The sequence below is a fragment of the Oncorhynchus mykiss genome, chromosome 2 (genome assembly GCF_013265735.2).
Source record: "Oncorhynchus mykiss isolate Arlee chromosome 2, USDA_OmykA_1.1, whole genome shotgun sequence".
NCBI lineage: Eukaryota > Metazoa > Chordata > Actinopteri > Salmoniformes > Salmonidae > Oncorhynchus > Oncorhynchus mykiss.
In genome coordinates, this window is record NC_048566.1 from 38,893,073 (window position 1) to 38,916,818 (window position 23,746).

General features: G+C 41.4%; 1 protein-coding gene across 2 annotated transcripts; it reads left to right on the plus strand.

Moving 5' to 3' along the window:
• The first annotated feature begins 6,093 nt into the window (after positions 1-6,093).
• On the plus strand, positions 6,094-23,470 carry LOC110489224 (protein lin-28 homolog A-like). 2 transcript variants are annotated; one of them, XM_036947871.1, is made up of 4 exons: positions 6,094-6,410; positions 7,631-7,803; positions 14,768-14,952; positions 19,023-23,470. In XM_036947871.1, the coding sequence occupies exons 1-4, from the start codon at positions 6,401-6,403 to the stop codon at positions 19,240-19,242; spliced, it is 588 nt and encodes a 195-aa protein (XP_036803766.1). In that variant the 5' UTR covers positions 6,094-6,400; the 3' UTR covers positions 19,243-23,470. The 2 variants fall into 2 exon arrangements, with proteins under 2 accessions (XP_036803766.1, XP_021417535.2); XM_021561860.2 differs by lacking the exon at positions 6,094-6,410 and adding an exon at positions 6,570-6,812.
• Positions 23,471-23,746: the final 276 nt, after the last annotated feature.

Genomic DNA, 23,746 nt, shown 5'->3' on the forward strand with positions numbered 1-23,746 from the left:
TTGTGGAGGCCAGGTCATCTGATGCAGTACTCCATCACTCTCCTTCTTGGGTGCCTATTTGAAGAATCTCAAATCTAAAATATATTTTGATTTGTTTAAAAAAAAATTGGTTACTACATGATTCCATATGTGTTATTTCATAGTTATGATGTCTTCACTATTATTCTACAATGGAGAAAAGAGTCAAAATAAAGAAAAACCCTTGAATGAGTAGGTGTTCTAAAACTTTGGACCGGTAGTGTATATTTTTACATGTATTTAACCCTTTATTTTTTTGCCACTAAACAGACTCCATAAATACTTCCATTATTTTTTTCAACTGGTACCGGGAACCTTCTGATTAGTTTTGTGATGGCTTTGGGCATAGTTTGTAGGCCAAGCTGTTTGGGCTGTACAGGTGATTTTGGGGGGTGTCTCATGATCTGACAAACATAGCACTAGCTCTGTCACCTTTCACCACAGATGCAGAAGTGTGACATTGGCGGATGTGGTGGATTGAGAAGCATCCAATGCAAAAAAGTTATCTCTATCTTAAAATTACAGATTTTTATAGGGATTTTTTTATTATGCTAATTAGATTTCTGCAGGGGCGCAGACATCACACACACACACACACACACACACACACACACACACACACACACACACACACACACACACACACACACACACACACACACATACAGTATGAACTCATTAGTTCATTGGCATATTTCTAACCTTCGTGAAAGGGAAAAAGCTCCAGGGTGTCTGTCACATTGTTTCAACATCCTCATCAGCAGCCGTATGTCTACCTACAACGGATAAACCGCAGCGCAGAGGTCAGCGTCAGTACGTCAGGTGTCAAATAAAGTCACATAAGAGAAGGCGTAGGAAGCAAGGGCTGTGCATAACTCATAGGGACTGATTCTTGTTTGTTTGCTTTTGTCCGTTGGTTTGCAAAACTTCAAAAGCATCATCACAACTTGACTTTCCTGAACTATTTGTGTATGGACATTGTTAAAAAGCAGTTCTAGGACTACTGTATTCTATTGCGTAAAGCCAACTGTAGAACATTTTTACAAGACTGATAATAAACTGCACTCTTAGGTGGGGGGTTTCAAAAATGGTTCTTTAAAGGGGGGAGCAGCCGAAAAAGAATTTTAGGTTTTATATAACACCTTTTTCTCTCAGAGTGTAATCTCTCGTGGGAGAATTTTACTTCTGGGTAACCGAGATTAGAACACAAGCATTTCGCTACACCCGCAATAACATCTGCTAAATATGTGTATGCAACCAATAACATTGTATTTTATTTGGTTTTGAGATTACTTAGTTTAATACAAACTGCATGACATTATTTCAGTCTTCAGGTTTTGATCATCCCCGAATGAATCTCATCAAGCATCATAGTAGGGTATTCCTTCCCAGTGCATCTGATCATTTTGGAAAGTCAAACCTACATACTGTTTTCGTTTTAATTGTAGGGGGCGGCCTACTGTATTACCAACATGTATTGTGTGGTCATTAGCATATTATTTCAACAATTCCACATGGCAAACCTTATCTGTATTGTGGAAGAACTACAGTGGCCTCTAGTGGTAGATTATATTTGGCTCACTGTGCATGAACATCCAGCATCTTATGCTCAACTCTAAAAACTAGACCAACTCAAGGATGAAATCTTGACTCTCCTTTATACTGGGGCATTTCAATGGGAGAATTGTGAATGGATCTTTTCCTCTTTTTAACTATGCCTTGGTAGGCCTGTGTATGTGTACGTTTGGCTTTGTCAGTAGCTTACACCAGGTTTTCCCAAACTCGGTCCTGATGGTTCTGCATATCGTTGTAGCCTATTTGTTCAGATTTGATCATCAATCTATGTGAATGTGCTAAAAACGTGCATATGTGTATTTGGTGGGAAGTGCATGGTTGAGACTCAAATCAGAATAGTACCTTTTCAACTTCAGTTGAAATATAAAATACACAATAATGCAACTATGTCTTCAAACTCTTGATGCAGATATATATTTGTACTGTATATACACTACATGGCCAAAAGTATGCGTAAACCCCTTTCAATTAGTGGATTCTGTCATTTCAGCCACACCCGTTGTTGACAGGTGTATAAAATCGAGCACACCGCCATGCAATCTCCATAGACAAACCTTGCCAGTAGAATGGCCTGTACTGAAGACCTCAGTGACTTTCAACGTGGCACCATCATGGGATGCCACCTTTCCAACAAGTCAGTTCATCAAATGTCTGCCCTGTTAGAGCTGCCAAGCTGTAAGTGCTGTCATTGTGAAGTGGAACGTCTAGGAGCAACAACGGCTCAGCCGCGAAGTGGTAGGCCCTACAAGCTCACAGAACGGACCCCTGAATGCATAGCACGTAAGAACTGTCTGTCCTCAGTTGCAACACTTACTACCAAGTTCCAAACTGCCTCTGTAAGTAACATCGGCACAATAACTGTTCGTCGGGAGCTTCATGAAATGGTTTTCCATGGCCGAGCAGCCACACACAAGCCTAAGATCACCATGCGCAATGCCAAGCGTCGGCTGGAGTGGTGTAAAGTTTGCCATCATTGGACTCTGGCGCAGTGGAAACCTGTTCTCCGGAGTGATGAATCACACTTCACTATCTGGCAGTCCAATTGACGAATCTGGGTTTGGCAGATGCCAGGAGAACGCTACCTGCCCAAATACATAGTGCCAACTGTAAAGTTTGGTGGAGGGGGAATAATAGTCCGGGGCTGTTTTTCATGGTTCGGGCTATGCACCTTAGTTCCAGTGAAAGGAAATATTAATGCTACAGCCTACAATGACATTATAGACGATTCTGTGCTTTCAACTTGTGGCAACAGTTTGGGGAAGGCCCTTTCCTGTTTCAGCATGACAATGCCCCTGTGCACAAAGCGAGGTCCATACAGAAATGGTTTGTCAAGATCAGTTTGGAAGAACTTGACTGGCCAGCACAGAGCCCTGACCTCAACCCCATTGAACACCTTTGGGATGAATTGAAACGCAGACTGCGAGCCAGGCCTAATTGCCCAACATCAGTGCCCGACCTCACTAATACTCTTCTGGCTAAATGGAAAACAGTCCCCGCAGAAATGTTCCAACATCTAGTTGAAAGCCTTCCCAGAAGAGTGGAGGCTGTTATAGCGGCAAAGTGGGGACCAACTCCATATTAATGCTCATGATTTTGGAATGAGATGTTCGATGAGCTGGTGTCCACATACTTTTGGCCATGTGTATTTTTTTTAATATCCATAAGGGATCAATAAGGGATAACAAACGCATTTGATGAAACACTGTCTTATATGCCTATACATGATGGTCATTCCTTTTTGGGGGGCGGGGCATATTATTTTTGACCATATTGGCAAATGACTGCATGTCTTATCCATGGTTTGAAATAATAAATCATTATTTTTGATGTGTTACACAGGCAGCACAATTCTGACCTTTTTCAACCAATAGTATTTTGACCAATCAGATCAGAGTTTTTGCGAAAAATTAGGTAAAGGATCAGAATTGGTCTGCCTGTGTAAACTTTAGTTGAGCAACAGGTTGTGAACCAGTTCAATGTGTGGAGCTTATGTGCAACTGTGCTAATTATGAACTCTTACTGATGTGTGGAGCCTTATACAACAGTTAGTTTATCGTAGAGATGTAACATAAGCACTTTGTAGCTTATAGTTTAAAATTATTTTTTGTGTGTTTTGTTTTTAGAATGAAAACTTTGCAGAATTGACGGTGTCACCTTAACCCCACTGGAAGCAATTGCCATCGTTCTCCTCAACTACATTTTATGAGTCAATTCGTAATTGTATGATGCAACCTAATCAAGCTGTTCAATTATTTCGAACAAGAAACAGCACATTGTACAATGAACAAGACAATTACGTTTATATGGATGACACAGGACCTACTGCCAACTAGAATTAAAGTTATAAACAGAACCATCCATATATGGCTCATTAACCAATGAAGATAACGATTGATGGCGTTGTCTGTACCATCCATGCATTGGTTTTGGTTCCTCGTTTCAGTCTTTCGGTAAGGGAATACAAAAACCATTGGCCTACATAAGAAAACTCTCTTAGGCCCAGCAATCAAGAATACATTAAAACGTTTATTGAATTCTGTGAACCTCAACCTCTCTCCTTCGTTTAAACCACTTGTCTTGGTTATCTTTTCAACGACGATGTTTAAAATACCCACAAGGGGTCGTGGTGATAAGGATATCTAACACAGCCAAATGTTGAATCTAAAAATGGTTTATCTCTTCCTGAAACACATTTCCCTGACACTTTTATGTTTTTAACACGATTGTAAAAAAAAAAGTTAGCAAATTAACACTGCAGGGATTATTTTAACAGCATAACTTCATTATAATAAAGTATTATGTCATTTTCGTTCATATCATTGGTATATTCATTAAATAATGGGCAGATATATAATAAATACAATGGTAATAATACAAATAATTACTGTTGTATTATTATATTTGTACTATATTTTAAGCATCATAATTAGTATTATTATATAACTACTAGGCCTACACCACCTCAGAGCGAGGTCAATGAGAGCTTAAATAAGGGGAGTTATTTGGTTTATTTTTGCTTCATTAATCATTCTACAAGGAAAACAGTCAACAAGAGATTAACATTTGTGATCAATCATCATCGACCTGGGAATTCGTTATACCAGATAGGCCTGTTTTTTCATGCCACAATTCCAGAAGAGGTGTATGCTGAAGGCAATTGTTTCGTTTGCGTCGTTTCGGTTGTATTTCTTTAGGCTACTCTTCGAACTTCCTGATGAAGATTTGACTATGAATTGAATCAAAAAAAATCCACTGGCTACATCAAAATGCAGTGATTTGATGATGACCGAGCCAAACATCTTCGTGGCCATCCAGTCCCATTCCCCTCCCCCTCCCATGCGTCACCTCAAATGAACCACAACTGGTTGACTTACCTCTCCAAACCAACTTTTTGCATCCATCAGCAACATTGCGACAGCAGCAAAGTGACTGATTACGATGGAACACATTGAGTATTCAATATTAACCCAATCACGTTACACCTAATTTCGTCACCCAATTTCGAAAGCGAAATTGGCCTAGTTATAACATGGAGTTGTTTAGAATAGCCTATTATATCCTCTATTATTTAAGGGATATTTATTTAACATAAATTACGCACACATTTGATTTATACATTATAAATTCAACAACTCCCAAATATGGGCCATGTTCGGATGTAATGTTGTATGGTGGGGTTGCAGTTTTCTCTGACCATTTGCGTTGTATTTTATTAGGCTGTGTGGGGTCGAATTCACACTCAGGACAGAGAGAGGTGGAGGGGGTGGGGGCTCAGGGCTAGCGCCGTGATAAGCAGTGGTGCGGTGGTCTCTCTGAATAAGCAACTCTGCGGTGGTCTTTCTGAATTGTGATTGGTCACTCGACATATGTGGGGCCCTCCAAGATCAGGAACGTGCAATTAATCATGTAGGCTAATTTGGAATCACGTGGACATGACCGAGAGGGTTGGGGTTGGTTGGTGGTGGGAAGAAGATGGTCTTTTCTATATTGACCAAGTGTGAAAACTGACCAGGGGAAAAAATACGTGATTCAACTCGGAGCGGGGCCGAGAAGTCCAGGCAAAAACATAGGGGGGGACAGGGACTGATATAGACTAAAGACAAGCGGGACTGAACATGGCAGATGGTAGGCCAATAATTTGGACTAGAACGCTTTGCTTGGTTATTTGGTTTGACGCTGTAAAGCCAATAAGTCTCTCTGATGGCAATAGATGAAGAGGTTTAGGGTACTGGGTTACCTTGCATTGTGTTTTAGATCTTGGGTAATTATTCTACAAATTCTTCCCTGTGACCCCCACCCCTCATTGTTTGGGGCAATAAGTTGCCAGACCCTTTTGTTAATTTCGCCCTCCCACTTTCCCCCCGAAGTTGAGCTTTTGCTTTACAGCGCATTTGGCATGAATGTGGGAAACCGTGGGCATTACGCTGCTCGAAAGGGGAAAATGATATCCTACATGGGGGGCTCAGGGCTAGCGCCTTGATAAGCAGTTGGTCTCTCTGCATAAGCAACTGTGCGGTGGTCTCTCTGAATTGTGATTGGTCACTCAACATATGTGGGGCCCTCCAAGATCAGGAACGTGCAATTAATCATGTAGGCTAATTGGGAATCACGTGGACATGACTGAGAGGGTTGGGGTTGGTTGGTGGTAGGAAGATGCTCCCTGGTCCTTTCTATATTGACCAAGTGTGAAAACTGACCAGGGGAGGAATAAAGACGTGATCCAACGCAGAGCGGGGCCCGAGAAGTCCAGGCAAAAACATAGGGGGGGACAGGGACTGATATAGACTAAAGACAAGCGGGACTGAACATGGCAGAAGGTAGGCCAATAATTTGGACTAAAACACTTTGATTGGTTATTTGGATTGAGCTATAAAGCTAAGGAGTCTCTCTGATGGTCATAGATGAAGAGGTTTGGGGGGCTGGCTTACCTTGCATTGTCTTTTAGATCTTGGGTAATTCTTCCACAAATTCTTCCCTGTGACCCCCACCCCTCATTGTTTGGGGCAATACGTTGCCAGACCCTTTTGTTTATTTCGCCCTCCCACTTTCCCCCCGAAGTTGAGCTTTTGCTTTACAGCGCATTTGGCATGAATGTGAGAAACCGTGGGCATTACGCTGCTCGGAAGGGGAAAAGGATATCCTATATTAACTTGGGTGCTTCCTTTGACTCAAGGCGTGAATTGGCAAGATGGGTTCTGTCTCTAACCAGGAATTCCCAGGTTGAGTACAAATCTAACGATATATTGTGTTTAGTGTAGTCTCTGTCTCTAAAGAGATATAGAATGAATTTCAGCTTACGAATGTACAATTGTGTACAGTATGGAACTATGTTCCTTTTTAAATTGCCTAGTCAATACCAAAACATGCTTTATTTTGTTCGCCATGGACTAACTCAAGTTATTGTGTTGTTGACAAAGTAGGCACTTGATAAATGTAAATGTTTATTTTTGTAGACGAATTTACAAATGTAGTCTTGTAAATTAAAATTCATTTGTTTTATTTTTACAAGTAACTTTTTTTCTGTCGCACAAACGCAGCTAACAAGAGGTCCATAAGATTCAGTTCAACATAGACTAGCCATTTAAGTGATATATTAGGTTTCGTAATTCGTTTCGTGTTGGCCTGTGTTGTTTCTTCACATACAAGTACACTTAATATATACTCACTATGAGTGTGAAATATATAGATCCTAAGTGTGAAAGATTGAAATATAAGATGGGAGAATAACAAATAATTCTAGCCAGAGTTAGACCTATAGATAATTGTCATTATGGACCCATACAATATTGTTGTTTATGTATTGAAATTATTTGTAGATAGGTCTATATTTAGGCCTATGGATATGATTGGTTACTGATCAAATGAAATCGTAACATATCGATCGGTTTTGCAACGATTTCTCCCCGTTTTCTACCTAAGGGTTATGGATGCGCAAGGAAAGAACCAAGCTGAATGGCAATTTTACGCGCACACTCCTTTCTTGTGTTCTGGTAAATAGTCAAACTAATTTTTTAAAACATATTGTTCGAAATTACAGGAGTCTGCAAGACCGAAGAGGATGAAGGACCAAGCACAGAGGAGGACTCGGAATCTTTCCACGGTGTCGGCGTATGTAAATGGTTCAACGTGCGCATGGGCTTTGGGTTTTTGTCCATGACCAACCGAGAGGGGGTCCCGCTCGAGTCTCCGGTCGATGTGTTCGTCCATCAGGTAAGAGGGGCGCCTTGGTTTTCAAATGAACTGATTTACCGTCTACTTCTCACACCAAATATGTGGTGAATGGTGGTCCACTATACCTTGACACAGAATAACATATTCAGGCAGTTTTCCTTCTCAAACGAGCATGCGTTGCTGGCTTACCATGTGACCTCGTGGTCATGTACAGTGGCGTCCAAAATCACGGACACCCTTGATGAAAATGAGCAATAATGACTGCATAAAATAAATAATTCAAATACTGAGCTATATTGTATGCAAAAAAAATAAAACGGAAAGTATGTTATTTTATTCTAATACCATTGTTCAGAGAAATATATATTATTTGTTATTGACCAAATTGGTTTGGGTGATGGCAGGTAGCACAGTGGTTAGCTCATTGGGCCAGTAACCAAATGGTTGCTAGATCGAATCCCCGAGTTGCCAAGAACTTGTTCTTAACTGACTTGCCTAATAAAATATTGAAGGTTTTGCAACCATTTCTCCTGTTTTCTACCCAAGGGTTATTAATGTGTGAGGAAAAACAAGGAAAGAGCTAAGCTGAGTGGCACAGCAGTCTAAGACACTACAGACACCCTGGTAGAAATCCAGGCTGTATTACAACTGGCTGTGATTGGGAGTCCATAGGCAGCACACAATTGGCCCAGCATCGTCTGGGTTTGGCAGGTTTAGGCCGCCATTGTAAATAAGCATTTGGTCTTAACTAACTTGCCTAGTTAAATAAAGGTTTTAAAAAAGTTTACTTTAACAAGTCAAAATAATTGACACCCCTAAAGATTCTTATAAATAATGTAGTCAAAAGATTAGTATTTGGCCCCATATCCCTAGCACCCAATGACTACATCAAGCGTGTGACTCTACAAACTTGTTGGATGCATTTGCAGTTCGTTTTGTTGTGATTCAGAGGGTCAAAGATCATACCCCCAAGACATTCTAACCTCCCCTGTTATTGGTAATAGTGAGAGGTTATCATGTCTTGAGGTTTATGATCTTTGACCCTCTGTAACTTTCTCACTCATCATTATTCACAATTCATAATTTTAACCCCTACCTTTCTGAGATGCAGTGCCTTAGAACGCTGCGTCACTCGGGAGCCTATTGACTGATAAAGGCACTGTATTATGAGCTGTCCTGTTTGCTAAATGAACAAATGAAGAAGGCAGTGGCATAGTGCATATAGCAATAGAAGCACAGTGACATATGCCTCAATGCATTCATACTTGTGGCTTTCAGTTAGTTAATTTTGGCGACCAATTCCATGAGAGTGAATGTCATTCCAGTTCATCTGAATATCATTCTAGTGCACTGCTTGCTATGAATTATATCTGATGGTGTTTGCATGTTTAGGTAAAAAGACAAATAATGTCGGGTTTGGCACACTGCCAAGTAGAGATATTTGCTCGATTGGGTGAGCCTGGCTCCCCAATGGGTCGGCCTGGACACACCTTTGCCTTACATGGCTGGGTTTAACATTTAACCTGACCAAATTCACATAGAAGTGTGAGATAAAGATCTGTCATTCTCATTAAAAGCAAGTCTAAGAAGCAGTAGATCAGTTCTATGTGCACTATTTCTATTCTTCCCATGTTTTTGCGTCATTTACTTTCAGTTTTGTACACCAGCTTCAAACAGCTGAAAATACAATATTTTGGGTCATGGAAAATATATTTCACATTTCACGGTTTAGATGGTACAATGATTCTCTACACTATACAGTGCATTCGGAAAGTATTCACACCCCTTGACTTTTTCCACATTTTGTTATTTACAGCCTTGTTCTAATATTGATTTAATAAAACATTTTCCTCATCAATCTACACACAATACCCAATAAAGACAAAGCAAAGACAGGTTTTTAGAAATGTTTGCTCATTTATATTTTTAAAATATTTTTAAATACAAATGTATTCATGTTTTTAGATTTTTTTTGTGTGCAAATATACTAAAATTTATATAGGAACCGCCAGCTGTAGACTTCTTACTTTTTTTAAAACAGAAATACTATATTTACATAAGTATTCAGACCCTTTGCTATGAGAATCGAAATTGAGCTCAGGTGCATCCTGTTTCCATTGATCATCCTTGAGATGTTTCCACAACTTGATTGGAGTCCACCTGTGGTAAATTCAATTGATTGGACATGATTTTAATAGGCACACACCTGTCTATATAAGGTCCCACAGTTGACAGTGCACGTTAGAGCAAAAACCAAGCCCTGAGGTCAAATAAATTGTACATAGAGCTCTGAGACAGGATTGTGTTGAGACTCAGATCTGGGGAAGGGTAACAAAAAAATTCATTCTTAAATGGAAGAAGTTTGGAACCACCAAGACTCTTCCTAGAGCTGGCCGCCCAGCCAAACTGAGCAATCGGTGGAGAAGGGCCTTGGTCAAGGAGATGACCAAGAACCTGATGGTCACTCTGACAGGGCTCCAGAGTTCCTCTGTGGAGATGGGATAACCTTCCAGAAGGACAACCATCTCTGCAGCATTCCACCAATCAGGCCTTTATAGTAGAGTGGCCAGACCGAAGCCACTCCTCAGTAAAAGGCACATGACAGCCCGCTTGGAATTTGCCAAAAGGCACCTAAAGACTCTCAGACCAGGAGAAACAAGATGCTGTGGTCTGATGAAACCAATATTGTACTCTTTGGCCTGAATGCCAAGTGTCACGTCTCGAGGAAACCTGGCACCATCCCAAAAAGATGAAAACCTGCTCCTGAGTGCTCAGGCCCCCAGGCTGGGGCGAAGGTTCACCTTCCAACAGGACAACGTCCCTAAGCACACAGCCATGACAATGCAGGAGTGGCTTCGGGACAAGTTTCTGAATGTCCTTGATTGGCCCATCCAGAGCCTGGACTTGAACCTGATCAAAAATCTCCGGAGAGTCCTGAACATAGCTGTGCAGCGACACTCCCCATCCAACCTGACAGAGCTTGAGAGGATCTGCAGAGAAGAATGGGAGAAACTCCCCAAATACAGGTGTGCCAAGCGTGTAGCGTCGTACCCAAGAAGGCTTAAGGCTGTAATCACTGCCAAATGTGATTCAACAAGGTACTGAGTAACATTTACAAACATTTCTAAAAACCAGTTTTCACTTTGTCATTATGGGGTACTGTGTGTAGATTTATGAGAGAGAAAAAAGTATTAAATCTGTTTTAGAATAAGGTTGTAATGTAACAAATGTCGTAAAAGTCAAGGGTTCTGAATACTTTCTGAATGGACTGTATATACATTTGTGCGGACACATTTTTAGAAAGTGATGCAAACGGTTCTCCGCCAGTTCTGTTTGTTTAGACTGTCTAGAGCCCTTAAGGCTCGCACACATTGCGTCGAAGGTGGATCTAGCTTTTGTCTACCGACAGCACGCAGTGTTTTAGGAACCGCCAGCTGTAGACTTCTGACTGACAATGTTTTTCCTCCGATTCTACATGTAAAATCAGTGCACGTTCGCTTCCCAAATTACATTCAGAAGTGCTAAGTACTCTTGGCCAGCAAACGCAATTTGTGTATCTCAGCCATTACATGTAATTATAACTCTTTCCTCCTTTTCAGAACCGCTGCTTTTTAGACCATTTATTTTTTAGACCATTTATTTCAGCTATTTGAACTTTTGATCTGTTGAAATGGCCAGGACTACAATCACACTCCAAATGAATGATTTTTTCCTGACAACCTTTCTTTAATATTAATCTATTTCTCAATAAGTAATTTGTATGACTAAATACTTATTTCATTCTTCCCAGAATGCAGACATCCCTCTTCTAGTGCCGCCACTCTAGATTCCAAGCCTTTTAAAGCATGTTTGAACAAGTGAACAATATCTGTTAACAATGTAACTGGGACAGTGTCCTCCTGAACCCTGTCTTTTGACATCTTACATAGTGACTTCTCCACTGATTTCCTCCCCTAGCCATCAGGGTTCGGGTCAGTTACATTTCATTTGAATTCAGGAAGCAAACTGAAATTCCAATTCCAATTTTCCTCAATGCTTGAAAAATTCATAATTAGAATTACAGTTTACTTTTTGAATTGAAATGGAAGTGACCCCAACCCTGCTAGCCATTGTTAGGAAGGCGAGATCACGTGTGTTCAATGTTCATCCATGATGGACGGATGGGCGTTATGGCTACGGTGCATTATGGCAATGGGGCTTTGGCCCCGAAATAAGTCGCTGCATGTCAGGAAGAGAACATGAACTCCTGGGGCCTTCTGGCCATTGTGTGCAGGTGAACAATAGGACCACGCATCCCAATGAAGCATGCTCCTCTCGGCCGTGACCGAGCCCCTCAGCCCCACTTTGTCCTAGCAGCAATCCCTTCCCATTGTCCTCTTTCTCTCTCCTCCTCGTATGTCTTCATTCATCTACCCCACTCTGTTTTCTTCAAGCTAGTATGGAAATAGCCTACAGTAGAGCTTCATATCGCCCTCCAATGCACTTCACCAGGTTGGTAGGGTTTAAGGCCATACTAGGAGTCTCCTTTCTCTTTCCACATGGTATGTTCTCTGTGTTGGGGGTGGATATGGATGGACCTGGAGCGGGGGAGGTCACACGTGTGAGGGGAAGTGAGTTAACGGTCACTGGGGCCAATGTTCAGTGAAGCAGCTTTTTAACTCTGCACTTTTGTCACCCAAATGGAGTTATGGATGACCCATCGTGTGTCCCAGATCTGCTTGTAACTTCACAGCCGATGATCATCAGTGACCATTAGAGTATTAAGGAACGGTTCACTTTAATGTAATGCTAGATTCTATTGCATTGCTAGTTTTCATTACACAATAGATGCAGTTCTTTGTAGGCCATGTGGCTTGTATCTGAATTAGTGTCCTGGTTAAAATACAATCTATGGCACATCATTTTTTATGCTTTTCTTTTCAAGCTAGCCTAATTGTAACTGTTTAAAGCTTCCCATCAATGCAACTGCACAGTTACACACACACAGTGTTGTTGCTATTTGAAGCAATATGCAGAGAAGGCTGTCAAAGAAGGATAAATCAGATAGTGTCAGTTTCCCATTCACAGATGAATCCTAGTCCTGGACTTAAAAGCATCTTCAATTGATTGAGCTTGCTTTTTTAGTCCAGGACTAGGCTCATTCTGGGTCTGGGAATCCCACCCCCTGGTCTTTAAATATATCCTTAAGATTTCCTCAAATGATATAAGATCGTCCCAGTCTGACAAAGGCAGCCATTGACATTTCAGGAGAGGAAACCCTCTGTGGTGAGCATGGCTGATGTCTTTCCGCTCCTAAATTGGGTCCAGGAACCGAGACAAATGGCACTTGGTGCCTAGGAAATACCAAAATGAGGCGGCATAGCCGTCAGTCTGGTCCTGACGCCGACCTGAGCATGAGAGAAATAATTGGGTTTTTGGCTCTACAATTGTGGAATTCTGTTTGCAGCACAATATTGATCACCCTATAATGGTGAAGTTCTCAAAGGTTAGTTGAAACTTCATTGCTAATCATATCAAAATCAACGATGCCTGCTGCCCGGTTGCAGATATACCATACCACCAATCCAAAAGCTATTTTGGAGGGTTCTTGTTTTACCCAGGCTGCCTCTGGCATGACCCCTTAATGCACAGCACGTTCCCCTTTTTCATAGCCTCCCCTTTCCTCCCTCCATTTCTTCATCACTCCCTCCCTAATTTTCCCCTTCTCCAAGGCTGTTTTTATCTCATGGCTGAACCTCTCTCTGCGGAACAGAGCTGCCTGGGTCAACTGAGGTGAAGGCAGCAGAATGGGATCTGGAAAAAAATTGTAGGATACTGTAGCTAAAGTACTGGGTCGTATTAATTTGTCACCAATGAAACAGAATGGGACTATTTCAGTTTTCCACTTCATAACGTTTAAAACGTTCTCTGTTGTCTGCAGGTACACGAAACCTGGTTTGATGTTAGCATAGTCTTTAGCGTTAATCTTAGGATCATGGTGCTGATTGTGTCCTTACTCTTGAGCTTTGAGTGTATTGATTCCATTCTAAATGTGTCACATTTTAGTGAAACAATCGATCAATTATTGAATCAAAGCATGCAGGTACCTATCATTTGGAGTGAGAATGTGTTAATTCTCAACTTATCTGTGTATCTCTCTGCCAAACAACCATCCAAGGAATGTCTCCCTGACCCACCCCACCCCCAACCCTATCCTTCCCAGCAAGAATCCTGCAGTGGTGGTTAGTGTGTTAGTGGTCCTTTGTGATGTAGTTGGGAAGAGAGGTTGGGGGTAGGGGACGTAGTTGTGCGGAATGCAGGTCCTTTGGCAGAGGGGGATGGGTGAAGGTTATCACATCAGGTTTACCACTCAAACACAGGAGACTCACAGGCCACTGTGGCCAGTGTTGGGCAACAGACCAATGCAGGCTAGTGGGGGGGGGGGGGGGAGACAAATAGTCTGTCCGACAATAAGAGGCTTTGTAGTTTATTTATGAGGTGAGACAGAATGATCAACAGTCAGGAGACTTAGGACAGATACCTGATAGCTCCTATCTCTGTCCGAAAAGGTTGAAGATAGCATAGTGTTCTCCCTTGGTTGACTATTAGTTGATTTGTTAGCTGATGCTGTAAGGTTTTTGTGATTGCGTCACTGTTGATTTGGAACATATCACGCAGCAAGACTTCAGTTCTTAAGATCTGTTCGTAAGAATGTGTAACGACTAAACAAATCCTCCAAGATATGTTTGAAATGCCCCCTGGAAAGTGTTCAAAATGTGATATTTGATATGGCCTCTAAAAGGTTACAGGGCCGTGTTCACAAGAGTCTCAAAGTAGGACTGCTAATAAAGGATTGTTTTTTCCTTTTAGATCATAATGAATAGAATTATTGGGCAGGGGGAGCTGATCCTAGATTAGCACTCCTACTCTGAGATTCATTTGGAAAGGAAGGGGCACAGGAATGAAGGTGAAACTGCTAACACTATTCTGACGGTTCTTTCTCCTGTCTTTCTCTCCCATCCAGAGTAAGCTTCACATGGAGGGCTTCCGCAGCTTGAAGGAGGGCGAGGCAGTCGAGTTCACCTTCAAGAAGTCAGCCAAAGGCCTGGAGTCCCAGAGAGTCACTGGGCCGGAGGGCACACACTGTGTGGGCAGCGAGAGGAGACCCACAGGCAAGAGCATCCAGAAACGCCGCTCCAAAGGAGATAGGTGAGTGCCTGCCTTGTATGCACACTCTGTCTGTACATCAAATGGGGGTAAGGTATACACTAAACTGTACACACTGAAACAGAAAAATATGATCAGATAAGCAACCATGTATATATTAATCTTACACACATACCACATCTATGTGTACCATAGTAGGGTTCTAACATTCTCAAAAGATGGTGGCCCAAAGTATTTTCTTTATTGTGGTTGGATCTCACATCTGCAATGGTCCATCCATTTTGGATATGATTCAAAATGGTGTTTCAGTTTTATCCCGTTCCGGCCTCTTCTTCTTTTCCTTGACCCCTGGCCGTGGTTAGGGTCACACAGGCAGGCTTGACGTGTGACCTGGATCAATAGCTGTTTAATTCTGGACGTCCCTTGTGGAGTTACACGCAGTGGTTCTCTCTTGGAAAACCTTTTCCCAACCTCTTCTACAGAATGTGTTTTTGTGGTGGTAACCTGAACTGGCAACATGAATGTTTCTGAATCTCTATAGATGTGGATTATAATTATCCTGTCATTACAGTTTAGAACTAGTCAAATATTACACATTTAATTCAAGGTGTTTTTATTTACAAAAAAAAAGCTTTATTTAAGTTGGCAAGTGTTTGGTGTTGAAATAATGTTATAAGACCAATTTACAAAAATACGAGTTGTTTGGGCTTGTCCCTGTAAAATAACCCTTAATGGTTCTAGGTAGAACAATCTCCATTCTCACCCTGATTATATTCTGGGCCTAATCACAACTGACAGGACACCACATTGATACCCCTCTCTAACCCATCACAATATCCACAACGGACAAAGGACCAACAATGTTGGCCCGCCTCTCACTTTTACTTTACGATGAGAAAAAGTGAAGGGATTTGTGCATTTTAAATGGAATGCATTATGCAAGTAGTGGGGAATGGAAACTTTTGCATAAAAAAGTTTCTAAGTTTCATAATGTATCCATTTAAAATGCACAAATCCCTTCACTTTTTCTCACCATAAAGTAAAAGTGAGAGGCGGGCCAACATTGTGGGTCCTTTGTCCGTTGTGGATATTGTGATGGGTTAGAGAGGGGTATCAATGTGGCCCCCTGCCAGTTGTGATTAGGCCCAGAGTATAGTCAGGGTGAGAATGGAGATTGTTACGGCCTCAAAGAGTCCCAGGAGGCCTGTGGCGCACGATTCACTCTCCCAAGACTATGCTAGTCCTTATAAGAGGAATCATATGGGGCCAACTCCAACATTTTCAATGGAGAATAAGACAAACTGTTTTATGTCTTGAAGAGTAGCCAGTACATAGGTCTAAGATTCTAAATTATTTTTGTTAATATTCTTTATTAGGTGGCGGTGTTTGCATGGGATTAGAAACAGAGGACCCTGGCACTCATTTCACCAGTGTTATCTGGACTCTCCATATTTCTTAAAATATGGCCAAAATCAGCCACAATTTATTTTCTGATTCCATCGTAAGGCTTCCGAGCCGAAACAGTTCGGAAGAGTTCGTGCATATATTACGACGACATTTCGTGACGTTTTTGTTCATTTTGGACTTCGGTAAGGGTTTTTTCGGTTGTACGAAATGTTTTCTTGAGACAATCTGAAGTCAGTAGCCGAAGTCTAAGCCCCTTCATCGGCGATTGGTCAACAGTAAGGATTCCTCAGTAAAGCCTTTGTTGTCATTGAACAAGAGACGACTCGTTTTCATGCACTTTTTTATTTTATTGAGAAATACTGTACCAAACATCTTAGTTGGATGTAAAATTGCACAACTAAGATCTCCTCTGCAAAAATGTCAAAATCAATGACAGATTTCTTGCGTTATCTTAGATTAATATGGACTATTTTGAGTAAGTGTACTGACTACGGTGACTCAAAATGGACAAACAGTTCTATTGCCATGACATTTTTTTTAAGTGAAGGTATTTCAAGGTAGTATGCGAGCACACGTGTTCGGTTCGCCAAGCCGACTTCGGCTAGTTGCCAGCCGAACTGAAGCATGCTGACGCATTTAGTAGGTATATATGATGCAGGGAGGGAAGAAAAACCCTGTCCATTTAATTGATAACAGATGTAGGCGCCCGAGAGGGGGTTAGAGGTCACGGTAACCATGGCAGCCGCGTATGGCTAAAATATAGGGGGTTAGGGTTGCGGGGGTTAGAGAGGACTGCGGGGGTCAGAGTTGGGAGATCATTGCTGTGGCTTTTTAGACAAAGGACCACTTCCCTTTTCCGGCACGCGCTCCATAATCGATGTTGAGACAGTTGGGCCATGACACCAACCCAACGGCCAGTGGTACAAAGAAGCAACTGACCTCCTTGAGCCTCCCCTGACCAAGCCTCATCTACATCATTGGAGGAAGGGGGTCCTTAATAGCTCCTCAGTGGCACAAGCAGCGGTGACAGCCCCAATGCCACTGCCCATCTGTCAGCCGCCCCTGGACGCGTGGCTATTCTATAGGTCCTGTTTAAACCAGCTATCAAAGGAAGGCTACTCTTAAGGCTACCATTGACCCTAACCCTTCTGCGTGGACTGTGATACTCTGTGTATGTTCTATGGCGAATGAATATAATTGATGTAGCTAAAAAGACCTCATTGCAGCAAAGTACTGTGGACAAAGAATGAAAAGGGTGATTCATTTGTTCATTTGTAGATGAGACCATTCAAAGTAACAAATAGCCTACTGAAACATACAGACAGAACATGCTTTTATAAATAGCGTACGTCCTGTAGAAAAGAGTTGCATGCTGTTATGTTCAATTTACATTTGCACATGGGGTAGAACAAAGATCATTTGCACTTTTTAACCCACTTTTAACCCTGTTCACATGAAAAGGATGGTCATAGGCAGTGCTAGAGGCGTCACTACAGACCCTGGTCCGATTCCAGGCTGTATCATGATTGGGAGTCCCATAGAGCGGTGCACAATTGGCCCAGTGTCGTTAGGGTTTGGCCGGGGTAGGCCGTCATTGTAAATAAGAATTTGTTCTTAACTGACTTGCGTAGTTAAATAAAGGTTAAATAAATACAATAAATAAATAAGCCACTGCATGGTACTGGCCAGAGTTCTTATTTGGCTGCTGCAGCACTGGCCTAACTGGCATATGCTGCCCTCTTGTGGATTGCAGGTGACAGCGCATCCCACTCAATACAAGATCAGGGGACATATGTAGGGAAAGGAGGGATGCCTAGTCAGGTACAACTGAATGCATTCAACTGAAATGTGTCTAACGCATTTAACTCAACCCCTCTGACTCAGAGAGGTGCGGGGGGGGGGTTAACTGCCATGCACAGGGGCAGAACGACAGATTTTTACCTTGATCCACTAACCCTTCGGTTACTGGCCCAACGCTCCTATCAAATGTAGGATCTTAATTTGAACCAGTGTGCTTAAGCAGGAAAATAATCCTGCAGCAAGGGCTCCCGAGTGGCGCAGCGGTCTAAGGCACTACATCTCAGTACAAGTGGTGTCGCTACAGTCCCTGGTTCAAATTCAGTCTGTATCACATCTGGCCATGATTGGGAATCCCAAAGGGTGGCGCACAATTGTCCCAGCGTTGTCTGTGGTAGGCTGTCATTGTAAATAAGAATTTGTTCTCAACTGACTTGCCTAGTTAAAGTTGGATTACAATTACTGGACATTTTTGAAGGTGTTGATATACATTTTTCTTAAGGGAAAATCAAAGTCTGAAATTTCAAACTGGAAATGACAAACTTCAGAAGCCTTTTCAAACCTCAAATACACAATACATTTTTTTTTACATTGCAGGAAGGTTCTCCTGTAACAGGGTGCTCAAATGAAGATCCTACATCTGTAGGATCAGGTCCTCACTCACTGTCCATACAATTCATATTCATTGTGATATAAATGCTAAGCTGATCCTAAATCAGCACCCCTGATCTGCAACGCTTGATACATATGGCCCAGTCCTACATTTATCAGCTTGGGATCAGTTTGAGCAAGGCGAGGTTCAGAATTGCTGACCGTCACATAATGAGTAGTTATTTGAGATGCAAGATTTGCAGATCAGTGATTCTGTGCAGTGTCTTCAATGTCAAACACGGCGTCTTGTTTTTTAGGTGCTACAACTGTGGAGGCCTGGACCACCATGCCAAGGAGTGCAAGTTGCCACCCCAGCCTAAGAAGTGCCATTTCTGCCAGAGCATTGCCCACATGGTCGCCAACTGCCCAATCAAAGCACAGCAGTCCTCGCCACGTTCTCAGGGAAAGCCCTCCTCCTTGAAAGGAGACGAGGAGGAACACGGCCACTCGCCCCCGTCCCCCGTGAGCTCTGATTGAACGAGGAGACGCAGGAAGGAAGCTGGGGGAAGCACAGAAGCCAATCAAACTGCTTTACTGGAAAGATGGCCGCTAAGTTTCCTTTCAACTATATAAGATGCTTTTGGAACTACCTCAGGTTTTTGTAAACAAAACGATCATGAAGAAAGAATGTACTGAAGTTAATATTTTTTTGGTGTAACACTCACAAATACAGCTGTATTATTATAGCACTCAGGAAATATTTGTAAAAATGTATGGAACCACTAATGAGGGGTTTAAACTTGTAATGGCACATCACATATTACTTTGATGTCTTTATAGAATAGAAAGTTGTTTAATTTTTACAGAGCAGATAATGAGAAACCATGCCAATCACACTGGCATGCTACTATACCAAACTCACCAGGAAGCTTAAAATCACAGTGTCAAGTAGATAGCTAAACACTTTTGCTGCCTTACAACTTCTTGACTTTCCTGATTGTTACACCCCACTATATCCGACAAAGAAAGAGTTGTGACACTACACCTCTGCAAATGAATGTTAGTCTCATGGGTGGTAATGGGTGGGTACATATGAACCGACAGGGTATTGGGTAATAGCTAGAGGCAATGTATTGGTGGCTGCCAATATTGTAAGTGACCATCCAGATGTCCTGGGGACAAATGAATGTCAAACCAAATAGTATGACTTCTATGGCCAGCTTCTGGTTGTTGTTGTTGCGTAACTTCTTTATGTTGGGCCGGCACAATGCTGTCTCTTAGGTACTCATTCTCCCTCGTGGTACATGTCTGATCTGCTGCTGCTACATTACAACCAGACACTTAGACCCTACAGATGTAGGATCTTAATTTGATCACTCTTTTGTTGCTGAGAATTTTCCAGCACAGCAGGAAATGCAGCTTGTAGTGCATTCAAGGATTCTAAAGTTTGTAATTTCCACTTGAAAATGTCACACTTAATTTGCCCTAAAGAAAAATGTATCAACCCTTATAAAAAAAATGTCCATTAATTTATAATCCACATAATAAATCACATTTCCTGTTGCTGCAGGATTATTTTCCTGCAGTAGCAAACTGATCTTACATCTGTATAATCAACTTGATCATCCTCTGCTTAGACTACATACATCAGCATTTGGAATTGAGCCACTGACTCCAGTAATCACACCAATACCTATGAAATGTTTCAAACATAAGTAATTTACCATGTAGAAATCACATGCAAGATTTGAATGGATTATTGAGGTTGATTCAGGAACCTACATAATCATACTTGTCTCGTTTATACTTGACAGTCAAAGCAGCAGCAGCAGCATCCGGCGTTAAAGTAGGAGCAACAAATGTTTTATTCAGTGTCGTCAATTACTAGGTACCTATTTAAGACATTGTCTCCAAGGAGCTTGTGGGGACTATACAGGAACACCACAGTTGTAGTCACAAGGCACCAGAACGGAAGAGAACGGACTGAAACAGGGAGGGAATACCAGAATTTGCCCAATAAGAAATGCTTGTTTTCGTTTGTTGCGAATCATTTCTGCTACCGTGCACTAATGAATGTCGACCCAGCCCTGCATGGAGGTGCATTTAGAGCTAGCTAAGCCATTCAGCCGTACTCCCGTTTTACAGGAGAAGCTGAAAGACAGACCTCCAACATCCAATTAATATATATTTAGAATTATTATGGAGCCTTTTTAAAATAGTCCTTGTTATTTATTTGTATCTAAATTGCGCTGCAGCTTCTCCTCATATTCAGGTTTAGGTCACTCTGTGATAGCCTGGTCCCGGCTCTGTTTGTGATGTCTTTCCAACTCCTATTGTCATTGTTACGCCAAACAAATACAGATCTAGGACCCGGTTAACTGTGACGGGTTTTCCATTACATACCAGACATCAGATATCTTAGCCACTCATGTCTGCCTTTATCTTGTTCAATGCTGTTTGAGTTTAAAGGGACGTAACACCCAAAATCTAAGTTTGTCAAATACCTCAAAGGGGTCTTCTGTTGAGGTAAGTCCATGTCCCAGGCAAGTTTTATATCCAGCTATGCCATAATCCAAAATGGAATTGCAGTGCTTATCTTTTCCATTAATTTGGGGTTGAGGCATATAGCTGGATCTATACCACCAATGGCAAAGGATGTGCATTCATCTTGATATAAGACAACTTTTGTGGTCTAAAAATATCGGGACAAATTTTATGACCTTTTTAATTATTTTGTTCTCTTTACTTTGCCTTGTATGATTTACTGCTACGCACAATTAGCTTTCCAGCGATGTTGTGTTGTGAATCTTCTCTTTTTTATCTATGCCAAAACCAATGTCACTCTGCACTAATCATGTAGGAGATACATTATTCTATTCTATTCAGTTTAATCTTATGAATATGTGTTCCATATTTTTATATTTTGATTTACACGATACTTTTGTGTGTAGGTGGTGAACGAAACGTGTATATATAACCTCCACTCAGGCTTGTCTCTCAGGAATCACACATCTGAAAACTCAGGGAATACTTCAGATTTTTTTCAAAGGCTTGGAAGGGGATATGGATGGGATTGGGGTGCAATGTTTCTCTATATTAGTTGTATGTGTGCAGTGAAAGACAAGGGAGTGTTCCGGTGCCAAATCAAAGTGCATGACAATAAAATGGTAGAGGACCCCCGGGTCCAGTTTTGAATGTCTCGGCATAACAGCAAAACTCTCTTTTTCTCTAATCCGCACAAAATGCTTTAAAATGCCAGTTAATCATGAAGAATAAAACAAAATCTTGGTGTCCTTAAAACTAGTCTTAAAATGTTTTGACATGTGAGACTATATGAGTTGTTATTACACACGATATTATATACTCATACCGTGTCAACATATCTAATACCACACCTGCTGATGTTCTCTATTATTTTTTCCCTACATAATAATACGCCATGATAGGCCTGTAATATTCCTCTAGTATTGTATTTTTCCCTCTATACTTGTTGTTGATGGGGGAATTTAGGAGAATATTGTTACCATGGGTTAGTAGCATTATACACATTGGGGTTGTCTCGTCTCAGTACGTGGCTCAAGCATGGTATTTCAGACTATCAATGACTAATGTGACGATCCCAGATTGTTGTTATTGGGTGATGGGATACATTATTTTCCGAGTCACACTGTTTAAGTTAAGTGGTACATGTTTTAACTCAGGATTTTGTGGTGAAAGCACACGTTCATTGATTCAGTCATGTGGGACTATAGCGCACATAGAACATCTGTGTATAATAGGAGTCAAGTTTTTTTAAATGAACATTTGTACTTGCCGGGTTTAGAAAATGTTGCAGTGCGAATGAATGCTGATTGCCACGGATGAGCTACACGTATACCCTTCCCATTAAAAAAGAGACACACACCCACGTGTAATTTTGCTCATCTCTGGTTAGTGAGCCCTCGGATGATTCAATTACATCAGAGTTGTTTCACAATGTATCACTCTCTACGACCTCTCAAATTCTCCACTGTGGACTGATGAAAAGTAATATTACTAATTTCTGCAGAGGACATTGCTTAGATCATAACACTGTTTCACTGTTCTGGACTAGTAGAAATAAGCAATGCGAGTGCCAAACTGAATGAATATAATGTAAACAAAATGTTGTACCTCAATAACTACATCAGCTACATTGGTATCTTGTATGGCACAGCTAAAGTTTAACCATGTGTGTTTGAGCAAAACTGTTTTACCTCAACCTATTTTGACTCCCCATTGATGTGATGTCACATTGTGATTTGATTGTTGGTTGTTAGATGGGTTAGATGTATCTTAAAAGGCAAAGTACTGAGTATATTATTATGTGCTCAGGGTTACATGGAAACCACAGAAAAACATATAGGCTAGTGCATACACAAGTGACCCTTGTGTCATGTTTATGCTTGTTGTGCCATTGCATCATTTGTGATCAAAGGCCATTTGATGCAGTGGTGTGGTATCTATGCGGGATGTTGCCTGTCATTTCCAAAGAATGTGCATTTATTATACTGAGGAATGTATCAATGTTTACTGCCATAAACCTTTGGCGCTTGGACCATATAATCTTATGCTCAGGTATTTCAAGCACCTCAGGAAACTGGGGTGATTGGTTGGATTTGTTATTCACTTCCTCAATTCGTTAAATGGCGTGAAGCATGCATTCCAAAAGAAACTGACTAACAGTTTACTGATTTGTGAAGATACAATTTCCTACTAGGTAATAATAAACATCTGCCACTATTCAATGTGTTTCCTGTTGTAGTTTTTTCTCCCAATGTATATGTTGTTTACACATTCTTTAGAATAAAAGGTTTGTCTAGCCTCTGATTATTTGCATTAAATGGTCGAAAACTGTTCCGCATTCATCCGCCAGGGGCAGTCTACTCTTTATACTCTGACCAGAGTTTGTCAGCGGAGCGGAGCTGGAGCCATGCGACGAGCGGAGCGTGCCCAATTTGACGGTTTCCACCGCTTACAGCCAGACGACGTTCCGCTCCCATTCATTTTCAGCGGGAGCACG

Coding starts and splice junctions, on each gene's coding strand:
- LOC110489224 (XM_021561860.2), top strand. CDS start 6,782: ATGGGTTCTGTCTCTAACCAGGAATTCCCAG. Junction 6,813..7,630: donor CTCTAACCAGGAATTCCCAG/GTTGAGTACAAA, acceptor TCGAAATTACAG/GAGTCTGCAAGACCGAAGAG. Junction 14,953..19,022: donor CGCCGCTCCAAAGGAGATAG/GTGAGTGCCTGC, acceptor CTTGTTTTTTAG/GTGCTACAACTGTGGAGGCC.